General features: G+C 46.0%; 1 protein-coding gene across 3 annotated transcripts in view; it reads right to left on the reverse strand.

Annotated features, from left to right (window-relative positions):
• Positions 1-15,079, reverse strand: part of RABEP1 (rabaptin, RAB GTPase binding effector protein 1) — a 102,185-nt gene that overhangs the window by 24,533 nt on the left and 62,573 nt on the right. For 2 of the 3 annotated variants that reach the window (XM_023244630.2, XM_023244631.2), the window contains 4 exons: positions 14,110-14,313; positions 11,972-12,132; positions 7,182-7,301; positions 2,281-2,416 (listed from right to left, as the gene is read on the reverse strand). In XM_023244630.2, the coding sequence (XP_023100398.1) occupies positions 2,281-2,416; positions 7,182-7,301; positions 11,972-12,132; positions 14,110-14,313 (621 nt within the window). The remainder of the gene's footprint in view (positions 1-2,280; positions 2,417-7,181; positions 7,302-11,971; positions 12,133-14,109; positions 14,314-15,079) is intronic. The other variant, XM_045044490.1, reaches the window with a different exon arrangement.

Below are 15,079 nucleotides of genomic sequence, written 5' to 3' on the forward strand. Positions count from 1 at the left end.
GGCCGTCTTGCTCCAACGAACGAGCGGGTGGCATCGCCGGCACTCAAGCCACAAACCCGAGAGAACACTCATACCGCTTTCTCGTCTCGCCCCAACACAGCCCTCTGTGACTGTGCCAGGTGACGGCCAGCCTCCGCCACCTGCCTCAGACCAGCCCTCACGGCTCAACCGGTATGCTTCCCGGCCTGTCCTCCGGACTGCTGGCAAACTGAACTTTCTGAACCGCACAACTTATGTTACCAATCGCAGTTTAAAGCCCAACAGAGAGGCCAAGCACGAGGCCCCATACTGTCCAATGCCGCTCAGACAGAAGTCCAGGACAGGCAAATCTGTAGGCACAGAGAGCAGACTGGCGGCTGCCGGGAGCCGGGGCGGAGGAGGACACGGCGAGCGACTGGGAACGAGCACGGAATTCCCTTCCGAAGTGGTGAGAATGTCGTGGAATTAGCGGTAACGGCTCACACCACACCTTTGTGAGAACAGACTTTAAAAGAGCCAACACCATGGCATGTGAATTAGGTCTCCATAAAGCTGTCATTTAAGAAAAACATTTGAAAGAAGCTCGTTCCTGCCCAAAGGCCAGAATCCGAGTCCCCGGGCAAAAGGTGTCCACGACCCAGGTCACGTCAGCATGTCAGCCTCTCCCATCACGTCTTGCCCCGCTGCCCTCACGTCCTAACTTGGCCGGAGCTCCTCCTTCGCCTTGTCACACCCAGGCAAATGGCCTGGGACATCAAGTCCATGTCTGGCCACCTGACAAACACCCACCTCTCTTTACAACTTCTCTTAAGAAGCTCACCAGTGGCACTGCCGCCTCCAAGCCCAGCACCCGTGACCGGCCACAGCGCTAACTCGGTGGCATGGCTACTGTCCCCAAGTCAGGCTGCAGGTTACACGGATGCTCGACTGTTACCGGCCTTCCTTTCACTGACCTACGATTTTTGGTGTGAGTGTTCCAGAACGGAAATGGTCCCCTTACTCGTTTTAAAGAGACTTCTCAGACCCTTTTCCAGATGTGTCAAGGGGATTAAGGGCCGGGCACACCGTTTAAATGGAAATCCCTACTTCTTTTGGACATTTTCAGAGTTTGCATGTCTTTTCGACGGCAGCAGCACATATGAAACATGCTTCCAGAAAGCCAGAGACTCACTCAAGCTTTGGGTGATTTTCATAACATTTTGTGAGATAATTCCGTAGGCCTTTACCATTTCAGCTTTCCACTCCCGGGGGAAAGAACGGACTCATTCACAAACCTAAATTACTGGTGGAAGAGCTGTATTTCCCACGGCAGTTGAAACACTTAAAAGTACCCACTGTGGGACTCTGACCCCACAGTCCTACCCTTGCCCGTTAAAATACGTTACTAGTATCGCCCGCAACGTGGACGAGATTTCACGGGGTCCATGCATTTAGGTGAGGAAAAAAGCTCGATCTTCATTTTCACTAACTCCTAACTGAAATGTATCATTTCCTTTAATTATAAAATGTGGGCAAGCAACCACAGTAAGTATGACAATACTCATGACGGTCACCAGCACAAGCTGCAGATGTGACATCTCTGTACAGCAGCTGCAGATCTTAAAAGATCACTGAGCTCAGCGCTTCAAAATTACAGTAGTTACTTTTTATTTAGTGCCTTAATAAAACAGCACCCTCGTTCCTGTATCTTAAGTCTGCAGTCATTTGTATTTTGATCACCATTTTATAGTAAGTCGTTTCTTCTGTATTTACTATTTTGGGGACTAAAAACATGATCCTAAGAGGGTCTCACGAGACCGCCAAGGAAAGTTTGTGACACAACAAAGGTTAAGAACCCCAGCAATTAAGACTCGCTAGCAGAATTAAAGACAAAAGTGGATCTTTATTTTAATGGGGAAAAGATAAGCCTTCTCCCCCAGGCCGGGGAAAAGAGAGTCAATTTCCGCAGAACCCCGCTAGCAGCCTCGTGAAATCAAAGCCACTCCTCACAAACGGAGATGCTCCTCGGTCCTCGACCTGCCCTCCGGCCCCACTTTCCCTTTGGTAGAACTACCTCCATCAAGTTGGGTCTGGGGGCAAAAGCAGTTTAAGCAGAAATTCCCGGCCCTCCTGTCTCTCTGCCCACACCTCGCGCCTTGTGAAGCTGTTCCATTAGAGCCTCGAGTCTTTAGGCCTCACGGCTCCCAGGACAACACTCCAACCGACTGCAAGGCTTACGGTGAATCCCTCATGTGTGGCCTCTCGGATTTGTTCTGGTTTTCTCAGAGACCGAGACTAAAACTACAGAGGATACGCATTTACCTTCGTGCAATTCCTTCCGAAGTTTCTCGGCATCTTCCTGTAGAACAGACTTCTGAGTGTTCAGGACGGCCACGTACATCTCCAGATCAGTCCTGCAGGATTTCTCAGCTTCCAGATAGTGATTCAGCTCCTTAACCTGAAACAGAATGCGATGCTATTAAAGTAAAACCTACAATAGTTTCTACTTGAGACCTATCGGTGATGTGTATGTATGGATATCTGAACATGCCTTGAAAATAACTTGAGTTTGTATTTACATAAATTGAAAAAGTTAAACAATTTTTAATTACAGCGCGCGCACACACACACAGTCTTCTTCATAACTGTATCCCCAGAGTGACACCATATGGGACACTCCTGTGCCTCGCTTTCCAAAAAGGCAGCTCCAGGGTGTACTCCGAGCAACACGTACACGTGCTCATCTTGCCACACTCTCAATCACACGGAGTTGTTGCGGGTTCTTTTCAAAACAGCAGTTAATTTCTAAAGATAAAAATAGTACCACACTCTTGTAAATTTGCTCTTCTTTGATTTCTGGTGAGGTGATCCCAAATGCCTTAAACTTATAAAAAGGACATATTTCGAACAGGCACACACATTGGAAGGAAAAAAGAGGAAGTCATAATGGAAAAAATAGTCTCATGCTGTAATAAACACAAACTTGGAGGCAAGTGTGGGGTATGTTTTAAAATCACATCTTTTAAAGTTTACTTATTTTGAGAGAGTGAGAGAGAGCACGAGTCAGGGAGGGGCAGAGAGAGGGAGACGGAGACAGAGAATCCCAAGCAGGCTCTGCACCATCAGCACAGAGCCCAACGTGGGGCTCGAACTCACGAAACTGTGAGATCATGACCTGAGCTGAAATCAAGAGTCAGGATGCTTAACCAACTGGGACACCCGGGTGCCCCTAAAATCACATCTTTTAAAACATGTCTTATTCCTGCTTAACAATTAACTGTAATACTCAGATATTACCAAGACAGTCTCATGTGTGAAACAGTTATGACCAAAGTGAAATGCAGTCTTGCCCCAGAGAGTGATCACAGAATCACTTGGACTGTCTTATAAACTGCTCATCCTAAGTTCTGGCTACTCGTGTCAGCTTTTTCCGTGGTTACGTCCAACTTCACTTTCAAGGCCGCTTCCAAGCTTCTCTTCTTCCTACTTCTTCAAACTTGAAAATGCTGGCGGTCAAGTTTCCAGTGAAACTTGACCACACGTTAGTACTGGTCACAGGCTAAAATGATTGTTGAAGCAGCCACCTGACGCTTCCCTGGATGTGGTGACATGAAGCAGGTGTGACAAAGCACTGACTGCTGGGAGGCGTGTCCCTGTCACTGGAGAGGGCGGGACTCCAGCCGGTGATAAGGAGAGTCGGTGTGCAGACACACAGCGGTATACAATCACTAATTCGACCTGCTACTACTACTTAGCGCAAATGCCTGACTCGATTTGTGATGAATGAATCTCTAACCTCTGAAAGCTACTAAGCAGAACCCTGGGAAAGTGGTGCCACAGTATGTGAATGCCCTTGAATTCCACTTGCCCTAACACATAACAAAGCCAAAAAACACACGGACACCCACAAAAATCTAGGTGAGAGCTGGAGGGTGGGGTCAGGAAAGCTACCTCTAGGGACACCTATGGTACCAGCATCGGCGTGTGACAGAGGGAAGGGAAGCGATGACGACCCCAAAGACCCCGTATTTGGCAACTGGGGCTCCAACCGGACAATGGCAGCTGAAACTGCAAGAGTTTCTCCCACGTTCCAGTAGTGTGTAAACATGACCAATTCGTGTGGTGGACCCACAACCTGCTGAGGGTGGGACACAGCTCCCCTGTCACGTTCACAGCCGGGTCGCTGTCCCGTGTCCGGGCAAGTGTCTCCACCCTGCCTTCCTCCAAACTGTCCTGGGTACACTTCTGATCCCCCACTTCTCTGTGTGAATTCTGGGATCCACTTACCGTGTTGATTAAACCCTATTGGAATCTGGGTGGAATTCTGAGTTTATAGATGAATTTGGGGATATACTACCCGCCTTATAATACATTATCTTTTCATTCCGGAACACACGTATTCAGACCTTCATTATAATGTATTGCGTAAAGATCTTACCCGTTTTTGTTTAGATATATTCTCGGGTAACAGTTAGGCTTTTTTGGCGTTTTTGTTTTGTTTTGCTTTTGCTACCGTGAATGGGATCTTCCCCCCGTTGGACAGATTACTGGAGTACACGAACACGATCACTTCTGTCTGCTGCTCTTGTTGGGACAATGTTCTTGAACTGTGGTCAGGTCTGACAACGTGTTTGTACGTCGTCCTGGTTTTCTACATAAACCACCAAATCAATTTTGTTGTTTTCATTCAGTTCTTAAGCCCATCTCTCCGTCTCGTCTTGCTGTGTCATCCAGGGCCACGAAAACAATCTGCACAGAATCACGGACTACGGGTCTGCTCACGTGGTTCCTGTCATGAACGGTAAGGCTGCTGAACACTCCTCATTAATGATAATGTTTGCTGATGGTTTGATAAACAGTGCTCATCAAGTCACTGGATGTTTAAATTTATCAGATGCCTTTCTGAAGCCAAGAAGAACACACTGCCCTCCTACAATCTTCTCATGTGGTGCGTAACAATAGTGGGTTTTCTGGTGATACACCCTCCCTAAACTCCTGGGAATATATCCTATTTGGTTAAGATGTTTTTCTTTTTTTTTTTTTTTTTTAACTACACTGTTGAGAATTTTTGTTTCTACGTTAAGTGAGATAGATCTAGAATGCCTTTCCTTCCTACCACTTTTCTGTGTGCTTGTAATGAAATCATGAAGGTCTCACAAAATCAGCAGGAGAGCTTTCCTCCTGTTCTCTAACACACTTTGTAAAATATAAGGATCATCTCTTTCCAGGTTTGGAAAAACTTGCCTGCAAAACCCGAACGTCTTTCACAGAGGAAACAGGAGAAAGGAAGATTTGACCCTAAATCTGACTATAAATTCACTTTCTTTAACAGTTACTACTTTCGGGGCGCCTGGGTGGCTCAGTTGGTTAACCGTCTGGTCATGATCTCACAGTTCGTTGAGTTCGGGCCACACGCCAGGCTCTGTGCTGCCAGCACAGACCCTGCATGGGATTCTCCCTCCCTCCCTCCCTCCTCCCTCCCTCTGCCTCTCCCCCACTCTCTTGCTCTCAAAATAAACTTAAAAAAAAAAAGTTTTCATTTAACCAAATTTCCTTCATTTCCTATTTGTTGGTATGACACTGTTCTGAGTAGGTTTTGTTTTCAAGTCTCTACTGATTTGTGGTTATGTCCCCGTTCTGATTTCTAATGGTTTTTTTTCTTGATGATTCCTATTGGAGGTCTGTCTGTCTTACCAGCTTTCCCATTTTTCCCATTATGCTGACATTCTCAAGTTCTCTTCTGCTTTTCTGTTTCACTCATTTCTGCTCTTACGAACATTATAGATTTCATAGTGTTCACACTGTACTATTGTTTTTTTTTTTAGATTCTTGAGTAAGATATTCAAATCACTCTAAATATCTTAGAATTCCTTTTTCCATGATTTTTTTCCATTTCCAGAGATTTTATTTTAGCTGCCGTTTTACTGTAAATAATTTAATTACAGAGATTTGAGTCTGCATAACAATCCTTCAAAACGTGTTGACGCTTCGTGTCATTATGAGAAATATCATGTACCTGAAACTGACAATACTTTGTCTCACACACTGTCCTAAGTGTTCTATAGAATCCTATTAATAGCCTTACGAGGCACGCAGTAGAGGTATCTCCATTTTATAGTTGAGAAAACCAAACAGTAAGCTTAATTTCCCAAAGGTTCCCCCTGCTAATAAACGCTGAGCTCCTAACTCCTACACTCTACGACTACAGGAGATACAGTCCCCCTTTCCTGGCTACAGAATTCTGTGTGTCTGTTACATCTAAATTATTAATCTGGTTATTCAAAGCCCCCATATCCCTACTAATATTTTTTTCTGCCCACCTGATCACTTGCTATAAATCAGTTCCAAGCTCCTACTGTAACTGTGAAAGTTAGCTTCCCCTTAATTGTCCCTTGTAGTTCACATATTTCAAGGTGTGTAAGAAACATTCCATCACGACTGTCCTATCCTACTGATGGATTATTAGATGGGGTCTCTCTATTCTTTTTTCTATTACATCTTAAATGTTTCATATCACAGCTGCTATATCAACTTTCCTTTGGTTAGAATTTATATGACATATCTTTAAATATCCCATTATTTTCAGTCTTATAATTTTATTTTAGGTGCATCTATTATAATCAATATAAATTTACGTTTTTAAAAATCCCATCTCTTTCAGTAGGTGATTATCAGTTTACATTTATTAGGGTCACGGACACATTCCCCTTTCCACACTCCTATGCTGTGCTTTTGTTTACTGCCTTTTTTAAATTATTTTTTCTTTCCTACTTTCAATTAATTGTTAAAATGATCGACATTCCCTCTGCTGTGTCTTCATGGCCAGCAAAACCCAGCCACGCTCTAACCACATCATCTCTCAGACATCAATTCTGGGGCCAGCTTCAGGGAATGAAGTCAGCTTGGACCCATTCATTTTCCTCAACAAGAAAACGGATGAGATCAGGTCTCATTCTGACAAGAAAATGAACACTAACTTTGTACCAAAGCAAAACAAAACGGAGCACCACTATGGTGATTATTTAAACTATCCATACAGACAAAATCATCTCCAAGCTTTTTCTTTTTTTCTTTTTTTTTTTTTTTTTTTTTTGTATTTTAAAGAAACCAAGATTCTTCGGATTCACAGTCTGAATGCCAGGGTCTGCCCCTCCATGACTAGCTGTGCTCATGGCATCAGGTCAGGGCACTGGGTGCAAGAACGGGCTACAACATCTCACAACCTTTGAGGCCTCCAGCTCTTTAACCTTGTCTTCAGCCTCCGTCAGCTTCTCTTTCAGAGCCGCAATCTCCTTCTCCATGGGCATCACAACAGATCGAAGTTTCTCAGCATCCTCTTGGGCCTACGGTTAAAAAGAATTAAATGCTACAACTTACTGGCTCGTTGCTTTTCTGAGAAACTCTGACTCACACATCGTTAGACTGAACACAAGTAAGCCCACCAGGCGCCATACGAGTGATCGTCGAACTGAACCACGTGTGCTTTCCGGTGCCGACGACCGTGAAGGCCAAGCCATCGTTCCAATTTTCCCAGTGTTCCACTTAGAAATGGGAGTAGGTAGGAAAACGGATTCACTATGACACTCCTGACTTTTTAAATCAATTCATTAAATTCGAACATACCCTATATATAAAAGGAAATACACATAACACTTTAATTTTTACAACTCCAGTTACTAAATTCAGGACATCATACTTTCTTTGGAAATGGTTGGATGAAAGTACTGATTAGTTCATAAACATAAAAAACAGCACATACTTTCTAAAATGTTACAAAATTATGTTGCTATTAAAAAGCTTTCATCTTAGTTATTTCATTTAAAAAAACATTTTTTTTGGTGGGGGCGCCTGGGTGGCTCAGTCAGTTGAGCGTCCGACTTCAGCTCAGGTCACAATCTCACGGTCCGTAAGTTCAAGTCCTGCGTCAGGCTCTGGGCTGATGGCTCAGAGCCTGGAGCCTGCTTCCGATTCTGTGTCTCCCTCTCTCTCTGCCCCTCCCCCATTCATGCTGTCTCAAAAATAAATAAACGTTAAAAAAAATTTTTTAATAAATAAACATTTTTTTTAACATTTATTCATTTTTTGAGAGACAGAGCATGAGTGGGGGAGGGGCAGAGAGAGAGAGAGGGAGACACAGAATCAGAAGCAGGCTCCAGGCTCCAGGTTCCGAGCTGTCAGCACAGAACCCGACACAGGGCTCGAACTCACCGGCTGTGAGCTCATGACCTGAGCCGAAGTAGGATGTTTAACCTACTGAGCCACACAGGCGCCCCCATCTTAGTTATTTTAAAAGAATAGTTTAAGGGGCGCCTGGGTGGCGCAGTCGGTTAAGCGTCCAACTTCAGCCAGGTCACGATCTCGCGGTCCGGGAGTTCGAGCCCCACGTCGGGCTCTGGGCTGATGGCTCAGAGCCTGGAGCCTGTTTCCGATTCTGTGTCTCCCTCTCTCCCTGCCCCTCCCCCGTTCATGCTCTGTCTCTCTCTGTCCCAAAAATAAATAAACGTTGAAAAAAAAATTTTAAAATAAAAGAAAAGAATAGTTTAAATATTATTTTACGTTTGATACCTAAATGAAACAAACCCAAAGAAGGACTATCATATTGTTTTCTGTCCTTCATTCTCAAAAACATGGATTAAAAAAAAATAACATCCATAAATTAGTAAACTGGTGAGAAACTTTTATTATATATTGTATACGTCACATATGTGTTTATTGTGTATGCATGCGTGCATATGCATGTAGGTGTTGTGTGTATACACGTGTGTATAGGTACGTGTGTTTGTGCGTGCACACGTATGTGTGCATACACGTGTGTGGTGTGTGCATATGCATGTGTGTGTGTATACAGGTGTATATGTGTGTATGTATGTGCACACCTGTGTGTATATATACACAAAGGCAGACTAAAAAAGTTAGCTTTTTCCCTTCTAGTGAACATGAAATTTAACCTTATTCCCTAAACTTAAAGAGCTCAAATTGATCCTCAATTGTTCATGATAGGGAAAACATCATTTATGCCCAAATATGAGTGGGGCTTTTCCCCAAGACACATCTCTCTCAGAAAAGAGGGATTCACTTTGTTTTCCAGTCCTTAAAAAGTCATTGAATCATTTATTTTATTTTTAACTAAGTACTGTTTGGAAAAGGCATGTGAGCTTAAATTATCTTCTGTCTAGGTTAACAGATCTGCTGTGCTGATAAAAAACAGCAGGGGGGAAAAAAGGAGGGAAGAAGCAGAGAATTTAACATAGACTGAATTATTTAATGATGCAACGATGACCCCACAACTAAATGTTGCATATCATTATAAACAAAACTTATAAAGATGATTTTTTTTTTAAATGACAGGTCATTAAAAACACGGAAACTTAGGGGCGCCTGGGAGGCTCAGTCGGTTGAACACCTGACTCTTGATTTCAGCTCAGGTCATGATCTCACGGTCATGGAATTGAGCCCTGCCTCGGGCTCCACACAGGCACGCACGGAGCCTGCTTAAGATTCTCTCTCTCCCTGTCTGCCCCTCCCCCACACGCACCTGCACACGCGCTCTCTCGAGAAAGAAAAATACAAAAACAAAAAACAAACAAAAAAAACCAAGGAAAATTTATTAAGGAGTGCATCTGTCATGATGAGCACCGGGTGACATATGGAAGCGTTGACTCGCCGTACCAGACACCTGCAACTGATACAACACATACGCCAACTGTACCGGAAGCAAAATAAAAACAAGCAGAACAACAAAAAAGTATCATCCGCATATAAAGATTTTATGGATTAAAAGTTGATCCTATGACTTATTTCTCTCCTATTGCTTTACTGCCAAGGCCATACCTTCAGTGTCCTATTGAACAGACGCTGTAACAGCCAGCATCCTCGTGTGTTTCATCTTCCAGGGAAACAGTTCTGTAGCAATTACGGTATTTACATTTTCATTTTTGATAAACAATGAGATAGGGAACTTACTTGCCTTCTATGAATTTCCTTAGGATTGTTTTTATGCCTGGGTGTTGCATTTTATTGTCACCTCATTAGATTTATTCTTCAAAACAACAACAAGGAAAATCTGGACCAAGAGGAGCCTAAAGAGACACATGGCATCGTGCAATGTGGTGCCTGCGTGAGATCTTAAAAATAGTGAGCCAGGGCGTTAGGTAAAAACTAATGAAATCTGAATACAATGAAACGGACGTCAGCTCATCATACTCAATCCTGGTTTACTATTTGTGACGACGTACCACACCAACGTGAGATACTAGTAACTGCGAAAACGAGACGTGGACCACACGGGAACTCTGTACTATCTACGCAATCCGACTCTGTAAATCAAAAACTGTTCTAAAAAATAAACTTTAGTTTATTTTTTTTTTAATGTTTACTTATTTTGAGGGAGAACACGCACATACACGCCCAAGCAGAAGAGGGGCAGAGAGGGAGAGAGAGAGAATCCCAAGCAGGCTCCACGCTGTCAGCACAGAGCCCGACAAGGGGCTCAATCCCATGAACCGTGAGATCGTGACCTGAGCCAAAACCAAGAGTCGGACACTAAACTGACTGAGCCACCCAGGTGCGCCAAGTTTATTTTAAAAATAAAAATAAATTTTAAAAGCAACAAGAAGTGGCACGTTGTGAAAAATCATGAACAACTGGAAACAAGGATCTCCTGTTACGGCCTGGACCGGAATCCCCAACGACAGCATCGAACAGGAACTATCTCCAACAACCTGAGGGAGGGGACTGTGGACAACTCTGTTAGATGGCTAAGTGACTCTAGTGGTGAGGAAAATGTCGGATCCTCGTGAAGATGCTGAATTACAGTCTTCTCCTGGATTAAATGGAGTGGAAGAGATGGTTCTTCGTGTTTAAAGCTTCTTTTTTGGGTATTGGGTTCTCAGATGATTTTTAGGTTATTATGAAAACTAAATCACCTTCTAAATACATAAAAATAGTCCTCTGTGGACCGAGGGTTGGGAACCAAAGATGATGATCAATACGAATGAAAGATAAAGGCAAAATCTAGTTATAATTGTATATACAATGTGTGATTTAAAATAGAAGTATGGGGGCGCCTGGGTGGCGCAGTCAGTTAAGCGTCCGACTTCAGCCAGGTCACGATCTCGCGGTCCGGGAGTTCGAGCCCCGCGTCGGGCTCTGGGCTGATGGCTCAGAGCCTGGAGCCTGTTTCCGATTCTGTGTCTCCCTCTCTCTCTGCCCCTCCCCCGTTCATGCTCTCTCTCTCTGTCCCAAAAATAAATAAACGTTGAAAAAAAATAATAATAATAAAATAAAATAGAAGTATGTACACACATCAGTAGGCTGCGAGTTTATATAATTAAACTGGCCAAAGAGCTTTCACTATTTCCTTCATGAAAAAATACTCCACCTTCTCCACCGCCCTATGTTCAGGCATCTTGCTATGTTCCAGCATAATATGCGGTACATTTGTCTCACGGGAACCCAGGGATACTGAGAGAGACGGAAAATCAACATCTGTCCTGAAGGTCCGACTTAGACACACTCACCTGGCGGCCACGCTCCTTCGATAAATATTTATGAGCCCCTGTGTGCTAGACACTACCGTGGGCACGCAGGACACGCAAACAAACGAGGGTCCTGGCTCACGGAGCTCACGTTCTAGCAAGGAAGGGAAGGCATGATCAACAGGTGAACTCTGTGTGTGCTGTAGGAAAGGACAAAGTACCGCAGGATATGGCGATGGGCGGAGCGGTGGCAGGTGCAGGGGGGAGGAGGGCAGGCTGTCGTGCTGAGTGGGGTGGTCAGGACAGGCCTCCTGCAGTGGAGACATCTGTTTCGGGATGTGAAGAAGGGGCAGGGAGGTCAGCCACGCACACGTCTGGGGTCAGGGAGTCAGGCTACCCAGCGCTACATTTACGTGTGTGTCCAAACAATCCCCCAAACAGAAACCAGGAAAGTCCGCCTATGGCCACAGTAATGCGGGTGGAGGCATCCTGCATTCGAATTCGAATATTCCTACAGGTGAATACATTCCTCATACCTTTTTCATTTCGTTTTCTAGATTCTCCTCCTCTTGACCTTCCGACAGCCTTCTCCTTAAATCCGCTATCTCCCTCTCCGCGGACTCCCGGTACTGTGCCCACTGGCTTCGCTCCTGTTCCAGCCGCAGGTGAAACTGGTGCTCGTAGTCACGGACCGTCTCTACAAAATATCACCAAAGATCGCAGGTCTGAGCGCTCTGAGGAAGAATGTTCTGGCACACTGAAATTTTAAAAGGAGTTACATAAAGAGTGTATGCCTGGATTCTGGAAATCGTCGAATTCACTTTAAAAACAAAACAAAACTGGGGCGCCTGGGTGGCTCAGTCAGTTAAGCATCTGACTTCAGCTCAGGTCATGATCTAGCGGTCCGTGAGTTCGAGCCCCACGTCAGGCTCTGTGCTGACGGCTCAGAGCCTGGAGCCTGTTTCAGATTCTGTGTCTCCCTCTCTCTATGCCCCTCCCCCGTTCATGCCCTGTCTCTGTCTCAAAAATAAATAAACATTAAAAAAAGAAATAAAAAAAATAAAAACAAAACAAAACCAACTAAAACTCAAGCAAGATTTCTGGTTCTTATTACGTGCACAAGTGTCATGAGGGCTGTGACTCATGCCTGCTCTTCACGACAGGCCTGTGCCGTTCGTTCTCTCGTGGACGAAGAAAGCTTAGGGAAGGCCAAACACTCTGGCCGGTGAACATTCCACAACCAGAGCCACAGGGCTGGCTCGGACCCGGGGGCCGACCTCAAGCCAGACCGCTGCTCCCACACACGACACTACGGCTCCTAAGACAAATGGGACTGTCACCCCCACCCAACTACTTGAATGTGAGAGAGAAGGGATGCACTTCTGGAATATTTTATTGTAACTCAGATTCTAAATTGAGACAGATTCTATAAGGTCTTTGTTAAATGACCTTATCTTTAATATAATCTTAACACATCATGGGATAAACCCGTATGTCTGTTAACTTCCACTGCTCCTTCGTCCTTTTTTTTGTATACATTTTTTAATGTTTATTTTTTAAGAGAGACAGAGAGACAGAGCGTGAGCAGGGGAGGTGCTGAGAGAGAGGGAGACAAAATCCGAAGTAGGCTCCAGGCTCCGAGCTGTCAGCACAGAGCCCGACGCGGGGCTCAAACTCACGGACTGCAAGTCGGACGCTTAACCGACTGACCCACCAGGCGCCCCGCTCTTTCTTCCTTAACAACAGAACCCCAATTTCGTTTAGGAAGTCAGTGGTGCACTTTACAAACGAGATTTTCCAGTTGCCTTTGTAGCTGTGGGTAAGCACACACCTCAGCAAATGTGAGGGGGCTGAAGGAGGAGCAGCTCATGTTCAGCCAGGAGGAGGACGGAGCTGAAAACCATACGCTACAGATGGAGGAGGACCGAAGGAGCCCAGGACACCGGTGACCCCGTGGGGTCCCCACCCCTGGGCTGCTGCTTCCGTGCAAGAACCGGACTCCTATTTGGGGGCCAGTCCCCGGGTGACAGCCACCACGCTGGCTGTCAGGGAGCACGGAGGGCAACAGGACCCGAGCGCAGACAAGAGGAGAGGGTCGTCCCTCGTCCACACCTACGACAGTAACTGGACTGACTTCAGGAACCCGAAGATTCAGGGGCAACTTGCTTCAGGTCACTGTCACCTGAGAAACGCAGGCTGTGAACGAGCACTAAGTGTGGGCAGCAGACGGACGGGAGACAGCTACTCTTCCTTTGGTCCGAGGGTCATGGCCCACGAAGCCTCCAGAGTCCGTGCCACTCGGCCACAGAGACCGCAGCGAAGAGGCCCAGCAAAACCCAGGCTCCCCCTGAAGACGTGGAACTGGCCGCACGGAGCAGGTGCGCGCAAATCCGCTGGGACCAGCGAGTGGAAGCAGGGCCCGGAGGCCTCCTGTGGGAGGTTCTCCAGCTCCGCGCACTGCCCGCACCCACACAGCTTCATCCCGCGTCAGGAGGGGCCGGCTCCTCCAGAACACCCAGAGGACAGACCCGTTCACAGCACCACTGGCGCCCGCGGGAACACGCGAAGCCACAAACACCACTCAGGATCCGGTGTGAGACGCTCCGAAAATGGTCCATCACCGGCATCGGTGTCGCCGGGAAACGACAAAGCAGACGGAGGGCTCCCTCCTTACCTTTCATGACGGCCTGGAGCGAAGCCACCTCCTCCCTCCACTGTCTTTTCACCTCGTCGATGGCCTCCTGCTTGGTGTTCTCCGAGACCGTGGCGATGGCCTTGATGTTCTCCACCTCCGCCTGGGCTTCCCACAGCTGCGTCCGAAGCTGCCCCAGGTCATCCTGCGCGGCCTGCAGCACCGCATTCTGCCTCTTTAGGTCCTCTGCGGGGAGGGGAGAGGAGGGGAGAGGAGGGGAGGGGAGGCCTCCGGTTAGGGAAGGGGCCGCATTCGCACTCGGCAGGCTGACAGCCCAAGGAACAAATACAGCGTCCCCTTTATAATGCTAACAGTCTAACGAAGGAGTTAAACATTAAATTCAACGTTAGTTAACTTAGAAAACCAATTATTTTAATAAAGATAAGACTCAGGGTGGGTGTGCAGGGCATCACAAATCCATTCCTTACTCATTATCCAACCAGCCAGTGATGAAGGCCATAGTTTTAGAGCTAAATTTAGACTCTTTCACTCACTGGCTAATCAACTTATTTAACCTCTCTGGCCTCAGGTTCCACATCTACAAGACGGGGATAAAAACACCCATCTTAGAAGGTTGTCTTAGTGATAAACAATTTACTGAAAATGCTTGGGAGTACAATACTTGCACAAGGTGAACATTTGAGAAACGGTTAACACGGGAGAAAAGAAAGCCGGACCACACCGCAAGCTACAAGATCAAGATCAAGGATTTTTAAAAGTCAGGATTAACTTTCTCCTCATCCCTTTGCCACCTCCTCAATATCGAGCTGATATGGTGAGCCAACTACAGATGTAAGCGTACGTAAGCCCGGGGTTTGGACGAATGGCCCTTCAGACGAGGCGACCACCCCGCCCCCGCCAGTGTTCAGGGCCGTGTCTGCTCCCTACACACTTACCAACAGTCACTATCTTCCACGGTCCCTAATGCTGCCAACACCATGGGGACGAAAAC

Source organism: Felis catus, chromosome E1, assembly GCF_018350175.1.
Source record: "Felis catus isolate Fca126 chromosome E1, F.catus_Fca126_mat1.0, whole genome shotgun sequence".
In the NCBI taxonomy this organism is placed as follows: Eukaryota; Metazoa; Chordata; class Mammalia; order Carnivora; family Felidae; genus Felis; species Felis catus.